The 15,000-nt window shown below is 38.8% G+C and overlaps 1 protein-coding gene and 1 long non-coding RNA gene across 2 annotated transcripts in view; both read left to right on the top strand.

Annotated features, from left to right (window-relative positions):
• The first annotated feature begins 3,274 nt into the window (after nt 1-3,274).
• Nucleotides 3,275-6,758, top strand: LOC138010654 (uncharacterized). The gene has a single exon (XM_068857627.1). The coding sequence runs from the start codon at nt 3,463-3,465 to the stop codon at nt 5,161-5,163; it is 1,701 nt and encodes a 566-aa protein (XP_068713728.1). The 5' UTR covers nt 3,275-3,462; the 3' UTR covers nt 5,164-6,758.
• A 4,793-nt stretch (nt 6,759-11,551) lies between these two features.
• LOC138010418 (uncharacterized) overlaps nt 11,552-15,000 on the top strand; it is a 6,269-nt gene continuing 2,820 nt past the window's right edge. Inside the window, exons 1-3 of the long non-coding RNA XR_011124469.1 lie at nt 11,552-11,797; nt 12,611-12,684; nt 14,798-14,900. This is a non-coding gene — a long non-coding RNA (uncharacterized lncRNA). The remainder of the gene's footprint in view (nt 11,798-12,610; nt 12,685-14,797; nt 14,901-15,000) is intronic.

Raw genomic sequence — 15,000 nt, forward strand, 5'->3', positions numbered from 1 at the left:
AAGGGACAAAGTATGTTGATGGGAATCTTTTCTATGCTCTAAATAAACGTTCTTTTAAAAAATTTGATTGTAATTATTGTCTTGATCAAAAATTTTAATAGGATTATACAAAAGAGACCGACCGCTGTCAGGCGGTCGAAGGCAACTCGAAGGCTCCTTTTGCCGATTGGCTTCTGCAATTCTTATGGCAAGGGTGGGTGACACTCCTATCCCGACCGTACACAGCTCGTCCCCAGTAGTAACGGTATTCATTTTGCCGACCTCAAATGCATGGTAAAAATACTGGCAGTTAGAGACCCCTGAGTGGTACACAACAAGGGAATCTGCATGGGATTTGGCTCTTGCGGGAGCATAACATAGCAATATATCTGATAGGGTTCGATTTTCTATTTCGTTAAAAAAATTTCAAACTACGTCAATTTTGGTTTGTTTTTCTTTGTTTCAGATTATGATAGTGAATATTAGAGACAGAAAACAAAATTGAACTTGTTTGAGAAATTTTAAAGCAAGAAAACATTTGAACTACGAGGTATCCATTTTGGCAAGCTCAAAGATCATGACAGTCTTCGATATTGAGTGTACGGAGCTAAACTCTTATAGTCAAATACGATCCAAAATATGCCATTAAAGATCTTTTTAAGGGAAAGTATCGTTAAAAAGCATTTATTTCTTGTCCTCAAAAAGATATTTCGTTATCCACCTTACAAATTTGTTCGTCTCCAGCACGCCTAGCCGGCTTATATCAATTCTGCGGTTTTTGACACAAGGTGACCTCTTTTAAATCAGCCAATGAACGAAAAGCGTAACAAAGAAGTTAAAAACAAAACATAAAATCACTATATGGGAGAATTTGAAAGCATGATTGAATTGTAGAATAAATGACAAAAACTGCGAATGAGATATTCCCCGGGTGGACTTGGTTTAAAAGGAATTGGAGGTCACTGGAGAAATTGGAAGAAAAGTTGTCATATTATTGGCTTTATAAGTTAGGCTTACCAATGCTATATGGGGCTCATTTGCGCTGATCATATGTTGAATTCTCCAAAACGCCTTAGATAACATATTCCTAGAACTCCACCTTCCTAATTCTGAGAATCGTATACGTCTGGACTACGCCGCCTTCGCAGAACATAAAGCAATGTATGTATCGAATTTAGACTCCGAAAATGAAATATTTTGCTTTTTACCAGATCAGTTGAATACAAGTGACTTCTCGCCAGCAGAAGAGGTTCTCGTTGTCATTTCCAAATGGCTGGAAATTAACATTTGGCGAACTGGCTTCTTCTCTTATCGAAAAATCTTCCGTTTTACCTGTGCTTCAGTGCATTTACGATTAATTCTTCAAATGTTGCCGTTTTCCACATCACGAGAGCGTCGTTAATGAGTGGTTTGATCTACCCGGTGATGAAAGAACGCGAAATCAGACAGTAAAGGCCATAAACATCGAGAAGGAAGCGAGAACATCTTGGAATCGCTCTACTATAGTTAACCAGTTAAAACTGGATGAGCTGAAGTTAAGTTGGGAGGATGACAAGTTTGAAATTCTGTTTCACGGAACAAATCATAAGAGCGCTGAAGCAATCATAGACGGTATTGACTTGAAGAAAGGAGGAAGAGGACAGGAATTTAGTCACGGCGATGGCTTCTACGTCTTCAAAGACAGTTTTGAAGCAACGTGCTGGGCAGCTTCCAAATTCACTTATCAGGATTCCGCTGTATTTGTCTTTCAAGTGAGGAAGTCTGAACTGCGTGGGGATGACGACGAAAAAGGCTACAATTTGACGGGTAATGACAAGAAGAGGGAATGGAAAGAGCTGGTCAGAGCATTTCGAAGTGCGAAACCTTCCAAAAAATTTCTCAAAACTTTGTCAGGGTACGACTTTATTGAAGGGCCTGTGGCCACGTATGGTAGAAAAAGTTTTGAAAATTATCCAACTCCAAAAGAAGGCTCCTATCAACTCTGTGTACGTAGCTTCGAATGTGCCGAGCTGTTCAACAGAAGCCTTTATGCAGTGGTCTACATTAACGTCGCTTCTTAAAATCTTTCCCTATTAATTTTTTACAAGTTAAACTACAAGAATTATTCCTTTATCTCTTATAAAATATATGGCATCCTTATTTTGACAATGGTAAACTAAGAATCTAATATTGCATATAAATCTAGCTGACAAGAGCCTTTGGTGTTGTTAATTTGTGCATTTTAGCAAATCCTAGAGAAAGTGTGGTTTGTTACAAACAAGGTAGTTTTCGTTGGTATACCGAGTGCAAAATCTTTGCTTTCCATCACTAGTTCATTTAGAATTGGATGTTTTTCAGTTCCAACCAAACACAGTTCAAAGAATAAGTGCCAAACTCATTAGATTTTATTACTGTGCGTCAATCTTTCATTTCCATTGAAAGAACTCAAAACAGTAGACTACATGAAAACTAAACTACATGAAGATCAGAGATTTAATGCCCAATCGTCCAATGCAGATTTTGGTATGATGGGCGACTTTCACGAAGTCAGGAAATGTTTACGTCGCTTTTTCCAATGTCAATTCCACTGTCTTATAATGCACCGTCGAACAATTTTTTACACACGTTCTTTTCGATCTAGACTGGTTCAAAACCATCCCTTTGGTGTGCAAAGTCTTCGGCCTTAACGACTCATAGTCCACATGAATTCCACATTTGAGACCACCAACGTTTTAAGTCTCGAAAACAAGAAAAGTAGCGACAAAAAAGAGCAGGAAACAAGCTATCATGTACCCTCATTATACCTCAACAAGCTTATCACAAAAGAAACCCCAGGGTAAAATAACCATCATCTTTCTCGAAGGGTCTGCCTGACTTCCGCAGTCCATGACATTCCCCTCAGAAATAAAGCCGGTCATAGAAATTCCGGTTCGACTATTGTTGATTCTAGGAAATGTTGATATTAATTTTATAACCCTCACGCGGATAGCATGCGTTGACAGGCGGCGTACCCGAACCTTATTGGTTAGAACAGCTCTCCTGTTTGGTTTCTAAGAAATGAAGACTTGATCACTAGATGCTTTAAGAAAATATCCCAAAAATAGGGAAGTAAAATGAGATTCTCCTTACGTTCAAGTGCAAAGTGCAACAGTTTTGGGAGTGGTAATAGTCTTAACGTTGTCGGGTGATGTCCTCGAACCTTATTGGTTAAAAAAGCTCCACTGCTTGGTTTCTATGAAGTCAACATTTGATCACGAGATGCCAAAAGAAAATATCCAAAAAAAATAGGAAAGTGAAATGAGATTCTCCTTACATTCAAGTGGAATAATCTTGGGAGTGGTATTAACCTTTCGCATTTGATTGGACGGTAAAATCTTAGTCATGGTGATGAAACTGCCCTAGCTATCTTCGTCAGAAATTTTGCTCGACGATCATGGAGTGTTAGCTCCAGTATCAATCTCGTACGCTTCAAAATTTATTAGTTTTATTTTTCTATACCACCTGATGGCATCTGGTTCGACTTCTCTTTTCCTCTCAATGCAGTCAAATCCAAGTATTTCACTGCCCAACGTGAAGTCCAAGCAAATGCCATTTGAGTTTGGTAGAAACGATGAACCGTTCGCAGAGGAACGAGGCCCTTTACTCGTCGATTACGCTCTTAACGATTTGAAACCCTTCGCGTCGAAAGACAGAAAGCTTCGTGAGGAAATCGGCCTATTGGAAGCTCAAAAAAGGGCGAAGTCTTTAATGAAAGCGTTTCTACAAGAAAAGGCTAAAAAATTCAAAAAGCGACAAGAACAAACACAATCCCAAGACGATGGCACAATGGATCCGGAAGAGGTTGAAATATTGGTTCCTGTGAAACTGGTGCCGCCGATGTATTCAGAACTGGCGAAAATCGAACTTTCTTCGTTCATCTTTAAACTCTGGCTTCGGAGAATAGAGCTGACAAGAGAGGAGGACTACGAGAAGTATTCAAGTCTTCACGACTTCGAACTCGCTATTTACAACGCGCTAGAAACCATTAAGAGATACAGAGATTTCATTATCAAAGAGTATTACCATGAACACGAGTTGAGACAAAGGAGCCCTTTCCACGCGAAATCTTTTGAAGAAGATTCAACCAAAGTCCTTGAAGAAAAAGAAAAGTCAGGGTTTGAAATGATCGACGAAGACCTTGCTCTGTTCCGTCGCCGAACATTTCGATTGAATGCCCTTCTTGGACTCAAATTGGACTTCCTCGATCGTCTTGAAGCTATACCAGAAGATCACTTACTTCATCGTTCGCTTGGCGACTGGATCAATATCTTCCTTCAGAATAACATCAGGTCAGTAAGCTCAGAGAATAAAGCCTCTCTCACGATAGACCTACTTGATTCTATCGGTTTTGACCCATTGAGTACAGCCGTTGAAACAATCATGGAGCGCTCGTCGAAAGGGAATACACAAAATCACATCGAAGCGTGCGAGTGGGCAGAGATTTTTATTCAAGATGAATTGAAGTACAATCCGTTTCTCTCTCCCCAAGTTTTGCAGTTTCCTTTTCAGAGCAATTTGACGAATTCATGGTTTCAGCTCCCGAATACGTGCTACGAAGAAAATGAAAGTGACTTGAACCCGTGCGAAGTCAACATCATGAACTTTGTCACGAAGGAATCGCGCGCCTCATCAGACGTTCAATCTGCACTAAATGGTTTTCTCTCCCAAAGCGAACACAGCACTACCCTGTTTCATGGCACAGACCATCACAGTGCAGTTGAAATTTTACTTCAGGGAATTGATTTGTGCGCTGGTAGACAGAACCGTGACTTCAGTTGTGGATCAGGGTTTTATTTGACCAAGAATATGGATGAAGCCTTGAACTGGGCGCAAAGCACCACAGCTAAGCCTGCCATCTTGGTCTTTCAGGTCACTAAGCAGCATCTGGACAGCGCTAAAATACTGAATTTAAGCACCGACGAAGAAAGATGGCTCGAAGTCGTTCACTCCTTTAGATCGGGAAGGAGGACAGCCAAGACAAGAGAGAGTCTAAGTTCCTATGACCTGATTGAAGGACCACAAGCCACAGTGAAACGAGACGCTGGTGAACTAGTATTGGAGAAGAAGCCTTCATCTTATCAGGTGTGCCTGATTTCAGAAGATTTTGCTGAAATGTTTGAGAAAACTCTTCATTCAATTTTGTTTTTAGATATCTCCTCAACATGATGTGCTTATTCCGCAGCAGCACATAAAGTTATCTAAATCAACTACTTTTTTCTTAGAGAGCGTGATATCTTCCATGATAATTAAGATTATAATCCTGCGTGAAGGAATTCTATTTACCGGCGGCCGCGCTGAACTCGCCACTAAGAAGAAGCGTCATGAACCATATCGTCACCGGAATATTATTAAGCTCTTACAACCTGTGCGCTCAAGGAACGAAAATACTTAGTGGCGAATTGACTCGTGGCGAAATGACTGGCGTGTTAAATGGCATTGTCGCGATTTTTTCTTCAGTTTTGTTCAAATCAAAACTGCACTAAAATCATTACTTGATACCTTTACCCTCTAAAACAGTGCTAAGGCATCAAATGTACTTCTATCAAACTATGGAAGTTTGGTGAGGAAAGTAAACTATAATCAGTAATTATATATATAATGGCAAGTGAGTGAACTTTGTTTGACACGTCATTGAAACATGAAACGTTAGGCTAACACTGATTGTTGTATGTTTAGTCTGCTTGCATCTCTCCTGTCGGTGTCTTTGCGATTCCTATCAAAAAAGGACTTAAAATTCCAGTACAGCAAGTGCTTGCCTTAAGTAAGTTCTTTGATACAGAGCCATATATCAGCTGCTTTTGCTCCTGGATGTCCCAGAAAAGAGGAATTGTCAAGTTCTCTGATGAAAATGTGGCATAGTCAAAGAAAATTTCAAAATTTTATCTACCATATCTTCTCCGCTCAACATATAATTTGATAGAATACAAATGTAAGTTTTGCAAAACTTTCTTGTTAGGTTCAACAGAGTTTTGCATCTTATAATCAATGACATAAAAGATTACTAGCTATCACGTGAGTGGAAAAAAATATTTTCAGCTTAATCTTAAAAGAGGTGAGCTAAGTGCAGTGATTTAGCCTCAATCAACTTAAAACAATACAATAAAATCTCATAATTAATTAAGTAATTAATTAGGTGTTCAGTCAAACCAATATATTTGGTCTTGACTATGTCAATTTTTTTCTTGTCCTTGGACTGGATCAAAATTTTAAACTGTGAAACAACAGAGACAACAACAACATGCCTCAAGAATTATTAATGACTTGAGATTTCATTTCAAACAAATCCTCCATATTGAAAGGAATCTAGATTTCAATCTTTTTCTATTATAATTAGTTTCTTAACCACCCGGAAAAGCATTTTACACTACGGCCTTGGCCAACTAGTCCTCATGCTTCCTCTGGCGACTTAGAAGGACTAGCAAATTTGTGGAAATCTATACATTTTATCTATAATCTTGGACAGATTAAATGGAAAATTGAGCCCACCCCTATCCCCTCCTCCAAATCAAATGATGGGAAAAGTGTGCGTTTCGGCCTTCACGCGCATTTCCGTTTCATTTTAATATGTCCAAGATTGTAGTTCATTTCAAGATAGAGGTTAATTATGCTTCCTGATAAGTGGTTAACGCTGTATGGAGAAATTACATAATTCTCTGTTTTACTTTGCGGCAAAGAACATGGTAAAAAAATTGTATATAAATTAATTGAATTGTGTACGGATGGCCGCCTTAAAGAAGAATACACAATGTAAAAGTGGTCAATTTGGAGTGTGCTTTCATTTGAGTAAAACCCCAAGCGGTGAGAAAAAGATTGTCGCAAAATAGAGACGAAGATCTTAACACAACCACAACAATAATAGTGACTAAGGATCTTTAAAACAACAACGACAAATCATCTGTTGTGAAAGACAAGATATATCCCTAAAAGGCCATTTCCGAGTTCATGTCTGCGCCCTCTTCAAAGAGAGTCTAAGTGCCAAGTTTTTCTTTTGAAAATTAGTTTTCATTCATATGTAAAGTAGAACTAATTACCACAACAAAAACTTCGCACTTAGATTCGCTTTGAAATTGCAAGTTCAAGTTTATTGCTGGTTTTCACTCACGTGATAAACAGCCATGTTTTTCAACGAAAACAAAAGAAAGCGTTTGCATAATGATAGAGTTAAAATCCCGGAGAATTTGGTCGGGGCACCAACATGGCCGCCTTTTCTTTGTTTTGGGCACCAACATGGCGGTCGTGACGTCATGTGAAAACCGAGAATTAATCTTTTTCTTCATTATGTCGGTTTGCCTAACTTCTAAAAACTAGCGCAACTTTCCAGGAACTGAATTAGGAGGTGCGGTGTTGAAGCTACGACAGAAAATTCAAATTCGCCGCCTTTTGTTCATGTTCTCCGTAAAACTTGAGAACTGGTCATTTCACGTCGCAGATTTGCCGAAAACGTGAAAAAAATGTACAAAATTGAAAAATGCACGTGCAGAGCGTGCAAAGCTATTGTTTTTGCTCATTGAATATGTAACATTTGTGACGTCTTCGTTGCCGTCGCGTCGAAGATCTTAAACTCCCTACTTGTGCCTGGAAAATGGATTTCTGACCCAGGCAATACGATTTTCTATCACATACTGTAATCTTTTATTTTCAAAGTAAAAGGAATCGCTGTAAATATTCAAAAATTACTCACCTTCAATTGCTATGCTGAACCTTCGTTATCGATGGTCCTTGTGACTTTCTGCCTCGGGACTCAAGTTACCCAGAACACCTCGCGAACTCGTTGAACAATACCGATACCACCTTGCGCGCCCTGTTACGCAATACCGATACCACACTGCGCACTCGGTTGAGCAAATGGAGATTTCTTTCCCACATACAATATCTACCAATTTACAGACAATTTACGAATTAATTTACACATTTTTCCTTTTTATTCCTTTTTACGCGGGGGATTCTAGGTTGCCTCATCGGGTTTGCGGGGGCAATTAATAATTCATGAGCCTAACAGCCTATCAAAACACAGATAAAACGTCACGTGCATGAGCTTTATATCCCAAGAAAACACTCCTCGTTAGTATTCTTTATATAAAGAATACTTATAAGGCATAGCTTGTTTTTCTTGTATGCTAATATCTTCCCTTCACAATCTGAACCTTTGTTCACACTTCCAAGAGACACGCTTTTTGTGGAATGATTTTGAAGCCGAAATAAAACTCCCAGCAGGGCTAGTACTTCGTGTCAAGCCAACTTCATTTGCATTTAGATTAAGATTTAGAATATCTATACAGAAAGTGTCCCAAACATTCATAAAAGCTAACCTTAGGCCTAATTAGGACTAAAGAAAAGTTTCTAGGCCTAAGGTTAGCTTTTTTTTATGTTTGGGATACTTTCTGTATATAAATTCTAAATGTTAATCTACATGCAAATGAGAAGTTGATCAAATGAAACCATGTTGCCTCGCAGTGATGAGCGTAAATTTCTATTGCGTTGAGAAGCCTGAAAAACACGAAGTACTAGCCCCCAGCAGTGTTTCATTGGGTCTAATAGGGAGCTTAAGCACGCGCGCTTTTGAGACGGGGACTACAACCTAAAGAGACCATTTCGAGTGCCAGGACAGTGGTGTCTCCCATATTTTTACACAAATCATCTCTAATGGAGAAAAGATACTTGGCAATGTAAATGTGGCTGTGTGAAGACAAGTTAAAAGGGAAAACAACTCAATTCTGGTTGCCGTCCGCGTCTCAAAGACGCGCATGCTTAAGCTCCCTAATAACACTCGGATACCTCATGTTTTTAAACCCCGATAAAACAGTGCTGCTCGTTTTTTAAACATTACTTACTATACAGCTCTTTCTATAAAAGAAGACACATAACACTTCAAAATTAATTCACAGAATAGAAAAATTAATTTAATTTAATCAGTTATGACAACATAACAGAAACAAAATCCTGATGTACGAGAGGGAAAAGGATTGGAGAAAAACATTTGGAAAAGAGTCATATACTTAGAAAGAGCAATGAAGCACAAGTCAACATTCATCTCCTGTGTTCTTAAGATTTTTAGAAGAAGGTCATTCTCAATTTGCGTTTGAAATGTCCAAAGCTGCCGAACTTCGGGGGCGATACCATGTAGAAAACATTTTCATACGTGTGTTCAAACTCACGCGAGAGACCGGGTGTAATTTGTTAAATGGCATTCAAATGTCCCCTTTAACCAATTGACTCCTAGAAGTGAGACTTAAAATAGATTGTCAGAAAATCTTACTTGTCAATTGAGGCTCTTAGTAGCCTGCGATCAGGCTCTTCTGTAAGCGTCCTGAAAGCGGCGAAGCCGCAAGAGGATTGGGGCGGGAAAGACGAGCCTGCATGCAAGCCACCCCTTTTCAAATTCCGCCCCTTGGAATGTGACATGTCGTCATTTGCATTGTGTTAAATAACCAGCCAATAGAATCAACGAGAGGTGTCAACGAACATGATCTGAAATAAACGGCAATACGAACCTATTTCGTGGCTAGCGTCTAAACTTCAATGAGAGTTGTAAATATAGCCATCCAAAATTGCCGCGTTTGTAAATGCTGTTTCAGTGTATATACGGAAAGGGCAAAAAATCTTCACTGAAGTTCAAACAGATGTGAGAAAGGATTGGATTAAAATTTATCAAATTATCAAATTTATCATAGCGCCGAAAAATTATAGGCAAATTCCAAATTTAAAAGATAGAACTTTTTTCCATAACCAGTACGAACCACTATAACCACTACGAACACGTCCCTCACTTTAAGTAGGCAACACAGGGTGAAATAAGGCGTTTCCGAAATTCGGAAAAATGACGGAAACACGATACATCAACTTTCCGTTATGTTTCCGCAGGGCGGATACAACGGGAAACTCGATAGAGAAAAACGATCATAATGTTTCGCGTTTCCGCAGCATTTCCGCTGACTGAAACGCATACGGGTGTTTCATTCGTGTTTCCGCAAAACGGATTCGCTCAGAAAATCGAGATTTTTTTCCAAGGGGCTTTTCCTCTTTCGGCAAAATGAAATGGCGCCAGTTCAGCGTACATGTTTACTACTGAATTTGCGCTCTAAACAATACCTCGACAATTGTTTTGCATCATGCAAATACATCAATTTTTCATCAAAAGAAGCCTGGACAACCTCGGAAATTCTCGGGAAAGATAAATATATATACATGGTGCATACATACGGCCTGTTTTATAAATATCTTCCGAAAACGAAGGGAACCGAATGAAGGCTACGGATGAAAAACTTCATACAGCATCATACATCTCACTTAATCACGGTATAGTTGGAAGCAAGGAAAGCGCTAAATATTAGAACAACCGATAAGTTTTATTAGTACTTACAGGATTACACCAGCCATGTTTGGAACTCAGCCCAAAACCCCAAAACCTCTTAGGATCCGAAAACCTCTCTGTGGACCTACGAAAATTTAGCTTATCAAACGAGTTGATAAGGGAAAACGCTCTAAAGGTCAACGACGCAGCATCACAGTTTCTTAAGAAACTTAAGCCTTAATTCCTTTCTTAATCAGGGGTTTACTTATTCTAAAAAAGTGATCTTGAACATGTTTCAAGACCAGAAACACCAACTTGAAATACGTCCAAGACTCGCAAAATTAAATTCGATTCAGAAATAACCTCACTGAGTTTAAAAATTTTGCTATCAAGCTTGGAAGTGAGAAAAAGCCTTTGAAGCAAGTCCACGTGACGCCTAGGGGTATATGATATGATAAAATTACTCCCATCTTCCTAATCAATAACCCTCAAATGTAAAGGGTCGCGTATACCGCTCGCGCAACGTTATTTTAAATCACGCGTTAAAACATCAACCCTACTTATGAAGGCTTAAGAATTAACCGAAACATTAGCCAAAACGTCCTAAAAAACCACCCACACGTATATATTACAAGTCAGTTACAAGCATTAACATTTTCAACAAGGTATAATATAGTTATACTTTATAGTGTCTCCTTGATCTTTGTTTTAAAAACCTTTGACATCGGAGACCCAGGGGCAGTTAGTCAAAACCGGACGAAGGAATCACTAGCATTATGTGGACTGGCAAAGGTCCGGCGTCCCGTCCTGGCTGGCTTCCCCACGGGTTACCGAGAATGAAATCATTTGTAATACTTGCAGCCTTCTACAAGCCTCGCAAATATCTATCCAAGTTTCAATTGAAATGCAAAGATACAGACGGAGTAATACTGGGCCGCAAAAAGATATATCGGAGTCAAATAAAGAGGACACACGATTATACATTGTACTGTCAATGTTCTGATGCTTCCTATTTATGGCAATGAATCGCGAAATGAAAATGATACAATCTTCTCGAAACGCTATCTGAAGAACACCAATATTGCTTCGCTTAAACTGTAACTTCCACATTCACTCTTCGACATGAAGATCTGTTTATCGACCTTTGAAACGTTCTCCCATTTTGTCCTTACCGCGCATGATTGCCTCGTTTTTGAACCGAGGTCAATTATAATTGCGCGCCTTTTGAATCTTGCTATTTCGCTCTTTGGTCGTTCCCTTGAAGTCCTTCGGTTTCGGCAAAAGATAAAATGGTTTCACGGGAAGGTTGCCCAAGTACTAGCAATGCTCAAGTACAGCAAAAAAGTGACCCCAAGTCCCATGGAAGCCGTTTTGAAAGAGCTGGCTGAACTGAGGTCCGTTAACCAAAAGCTTAACGATCGTTTGGACGCAATGTGCAAATCAAAAGCGAAGAAGAGTCTCTTCAGTTCCAAACAGCGCTCGTCGACGTCGGTTGATCCAAGTTGTTCCGTAAGTACTGAATTGTAGTTTGCTGCAATCTTATTGTTTTCAGTCTCGGTCAAATTAAGTGAACTCCAAAGAGTTCTTCGTTCAAAACTTGTTACTGCATGCATTGTAATCAATATATGAGTTTTACCAAGAACGTTTATTGTTACATTATGATTACAGTACTGTACCGAGAAAAATCTTACCGAGTAAGAGTTACAGCGATTGTGAAATTAATGTATTTTCATAAGAATTGTGAACGAAGATATCACCTTAGTGCTTTAGCGGCAAAGTTTATATGTTGAGGTTTAGAGCTACGTGTGTTCCTTTAAGCCAGTTTGTAGCATTTCTGCGAACAAGTACTTGTATGACTCTTTTTATTCTCCTAAGCGTTTCGTGCGACAGAGGCTCACTTCATCAGGGATTTTTTATTCCCTGGCAAGGAAATAGCTCCATACTGAATATTAAGTTCATGCGAAAGGATGTGTGATAAAAATGATGTTCAATGCAGGAGTAGCCTGCGAGCAAGCTCTCTTGGGGGGTGAGCCACCCACCCCGCAAGAGAGCTTGCTCCCAGGCTAATGCAGGAGATGCCACTTAGGAGAAACTAGATTTGCAAAATTTCCTGGGCGGCATTCTCACATTCCTCCCTCGAGGCTCGTGCCTTTGAAGCTAAAAAACACTCCCTATTTTCCTTCAAAAGTGGTTAGAATCTATGGGACTTGTGCACCTCTCATTCACTTAAAGGTATGGTGGACATTGTCCTGTGTCACTTAAAAAGACTGACATTTCGAGAAAGCCAACCATGGTGATTTTCTTTTTGCGTTTATATAAAAGGACGCTGTCAGAAAGACCTACAGAGAATTGAGGAAACAGAGGGAGGATTTTGCAGGCTTTCTGACAAGTGCCAGGTTGGTAAATAGATGCTCCCTTGTCTATGCTATACAAAATCACAAATACAGTAATCTTTCAGAAATAAACCGTGGTGGGAACCAATGTTCACCGTCTCGCAGAAGCCGATGCAAACATGAATACTCATTTGTACCAATTTCTACCTCAACTATGTCACATACAACTGTCATGGACTATTGTTAGTGGAATTCTCTGCTGTCCAAAAATTAATGTTCGCTAAAATTTAACCAAGTTCAGAACCTAGGTATCCAAACTTTATCCTCTTTCTTTTTTGGTTTTTCTTCCCCTTTTTTTTTCGCCTGACAACTTCCGGATGATAATTATTCTTGTATGAGGAGTCAACTGTATTGGAAATTACTGTAATTAAATACACCTCTCTCTCTCATTGTGGTATATGTAGTCCCAAATTTCTTTGGGTGGGCTGTGCTAAAGCTGCATAATATATCTCCCAGACAACAAAATAACACTTTCGTCAATGCTGTACAATTTTCAATATCCATGAATATATTCATAAGGATGATGCAAATTGTACAAATATAGAGAGTTTCAAAGAGAGTTGTGACTTAACAATTGGCTTTCATTGACAAAAGTCAGGCTGCCCATCTCTGAGTGGGCTGTGCCAAAGCTTTTTATCCATCTTTGAGTGGACAAAATGGCACTTTTGTCAATGATGTCAAAATTTTATTTTAAAAGTATGATTTCATTGAGGTTAGGTTATGCCAATTATATTGTCAACTGAGTTCCCAATAGAGGTTTGACTTAACAATAACTGGCTTTCATTGACAAAAGTCAGGCTGCCCATCTTGGAGTGGGCTTTGCCGAAGCTGTTTATCCATCTTTGAGTGGACAAAATGGCACTTTTATCAATGATGTCCAAATTTCATTTTGAACATTATGATTTTGTTGTGGTTAGGTTATAAAAAATGCAAATTATATTGCTCACTGAGTTTCAAAGAGAGTTGTGACTTAACAGTAATTGGCTTTCATTGACAAAAGTCAGGCTGCCCATCTCTGAGTGGGCTGTGCCAAAGCTTTTTATCCATCTTTGAGTGGACAAAATGGCACTTTTGTCAATGATGTCAAAATTTTATTTTAAAAGTATGATTTCATTGAGGTTAGGTTATGCCAATTATATTGTCAACTGACTTTCCAAGAGAGGTTTGACTTAACAATAATTGGCTTTCATTGACAAAAGTCAGGCTGCCCATCTCTGAGTGGGCTGTGCCAAAGCTGTTTATCCATCTTTGAGTGGACAAAATGGCACTTTTGTCAATGATGTCCAAATTTCATTTGGAACGTATGATTCCTTTGAGGTTGGGTTATGCAAATTATATTGCTCACTGAGTTTCAAAGAGAGTTCTGACTTAACAATAATTGGCTTTCATTGACAAAAGTCAGGCTGCCCATCTCTTGAGTGGGCTGTGCCAAAGCTTGTTATCCATCTTTGAGTGGACAAAATGGCACTTTTGTCAATGATGTCCAAATTTCATTTTGCACATATGATTTCATTGAGGTTAGGATATGCCAATTATATTGCCAACTGAGTTTCCAAGAGAGGTTTGACTTAACAGTACAATGTAATTGGCTTTCATTGACAAAAGTCAGGCTGCCCATCTCTGAGTGGGCTGTGCCAAAGCTTTTTATCCATCTTTGAGTGGACAAAGCGTTTGCACTTTTGTCAATGATGTCAAAATTTTATTTTGAAAGCATGATGTTACATTGCTGATATTATGCAATTTAAGGTTTTATCTGCTACTGAATTTCAAAGAGAGTTGTGACTTTACAATTGGCTTTCATTGACAGAGTTAGAGTAGTGCAAGAGCTGTTAATCCCTCTTTGAGAGTTAAAATAGCAATTTGGTGAATTGTGTTAAAATATCATTTTGAAAATATGATTTCATGACCTTGGTTTAAGATAATGATTCTCTACTTCTAGCAAGCATAATTACATCTTACAAAGCATGTTACACTGTACATGTACTTCATATCCAAATGGTACTTCCAATGATTACACCCTCTAGCTAAGAGATGCCACCTAGGTGGAAATTACCTTACCTGCATGTTCATTTTAATTTTAATCATTTGATTTGCTTTGTCTTAATTAACCCTTGAGATATGACCATGAAGGGAACAAGAAGATTGAGGAAATTATTGTCAAAGAAATCAGAGGAAATTAATTTTTGGAAAGGAAAAATGGGTCAAGGCAGAGATAAAAGGTACAGTTCATATTAACACATTGCATTTTTGTGCAGTACCTCTCCAGGGTATTGTAAATCCTATGTCAGTCAGATATAACAAAACAGAAGGCAATAGTCT

The sequence above is a fragment of the Montipora foliosa genome, chromosome 7 (assembly GCF_036669935.1).
Source record: "Montipora foliosa isolate CH-2021 chromosome 7, ASM3666993v2, whole genome shotgun sequence".
Lineage (NCBI taxonomy): Eukaryota > Metazoa > Cnidaria > Anthozoa > Scleractinia > Acroporidae > Montipora > Montipora foliosa.

Excerpts from the sequence above, each read along its gene's own strand:
- LOC138010654 (XM_068857627.1), top strand. The coding sequence starts at position 3,463 with ATGGCATCTGGTTCGACTTCTCTTTTCCTCTCAATGCAGTCAAATCCA.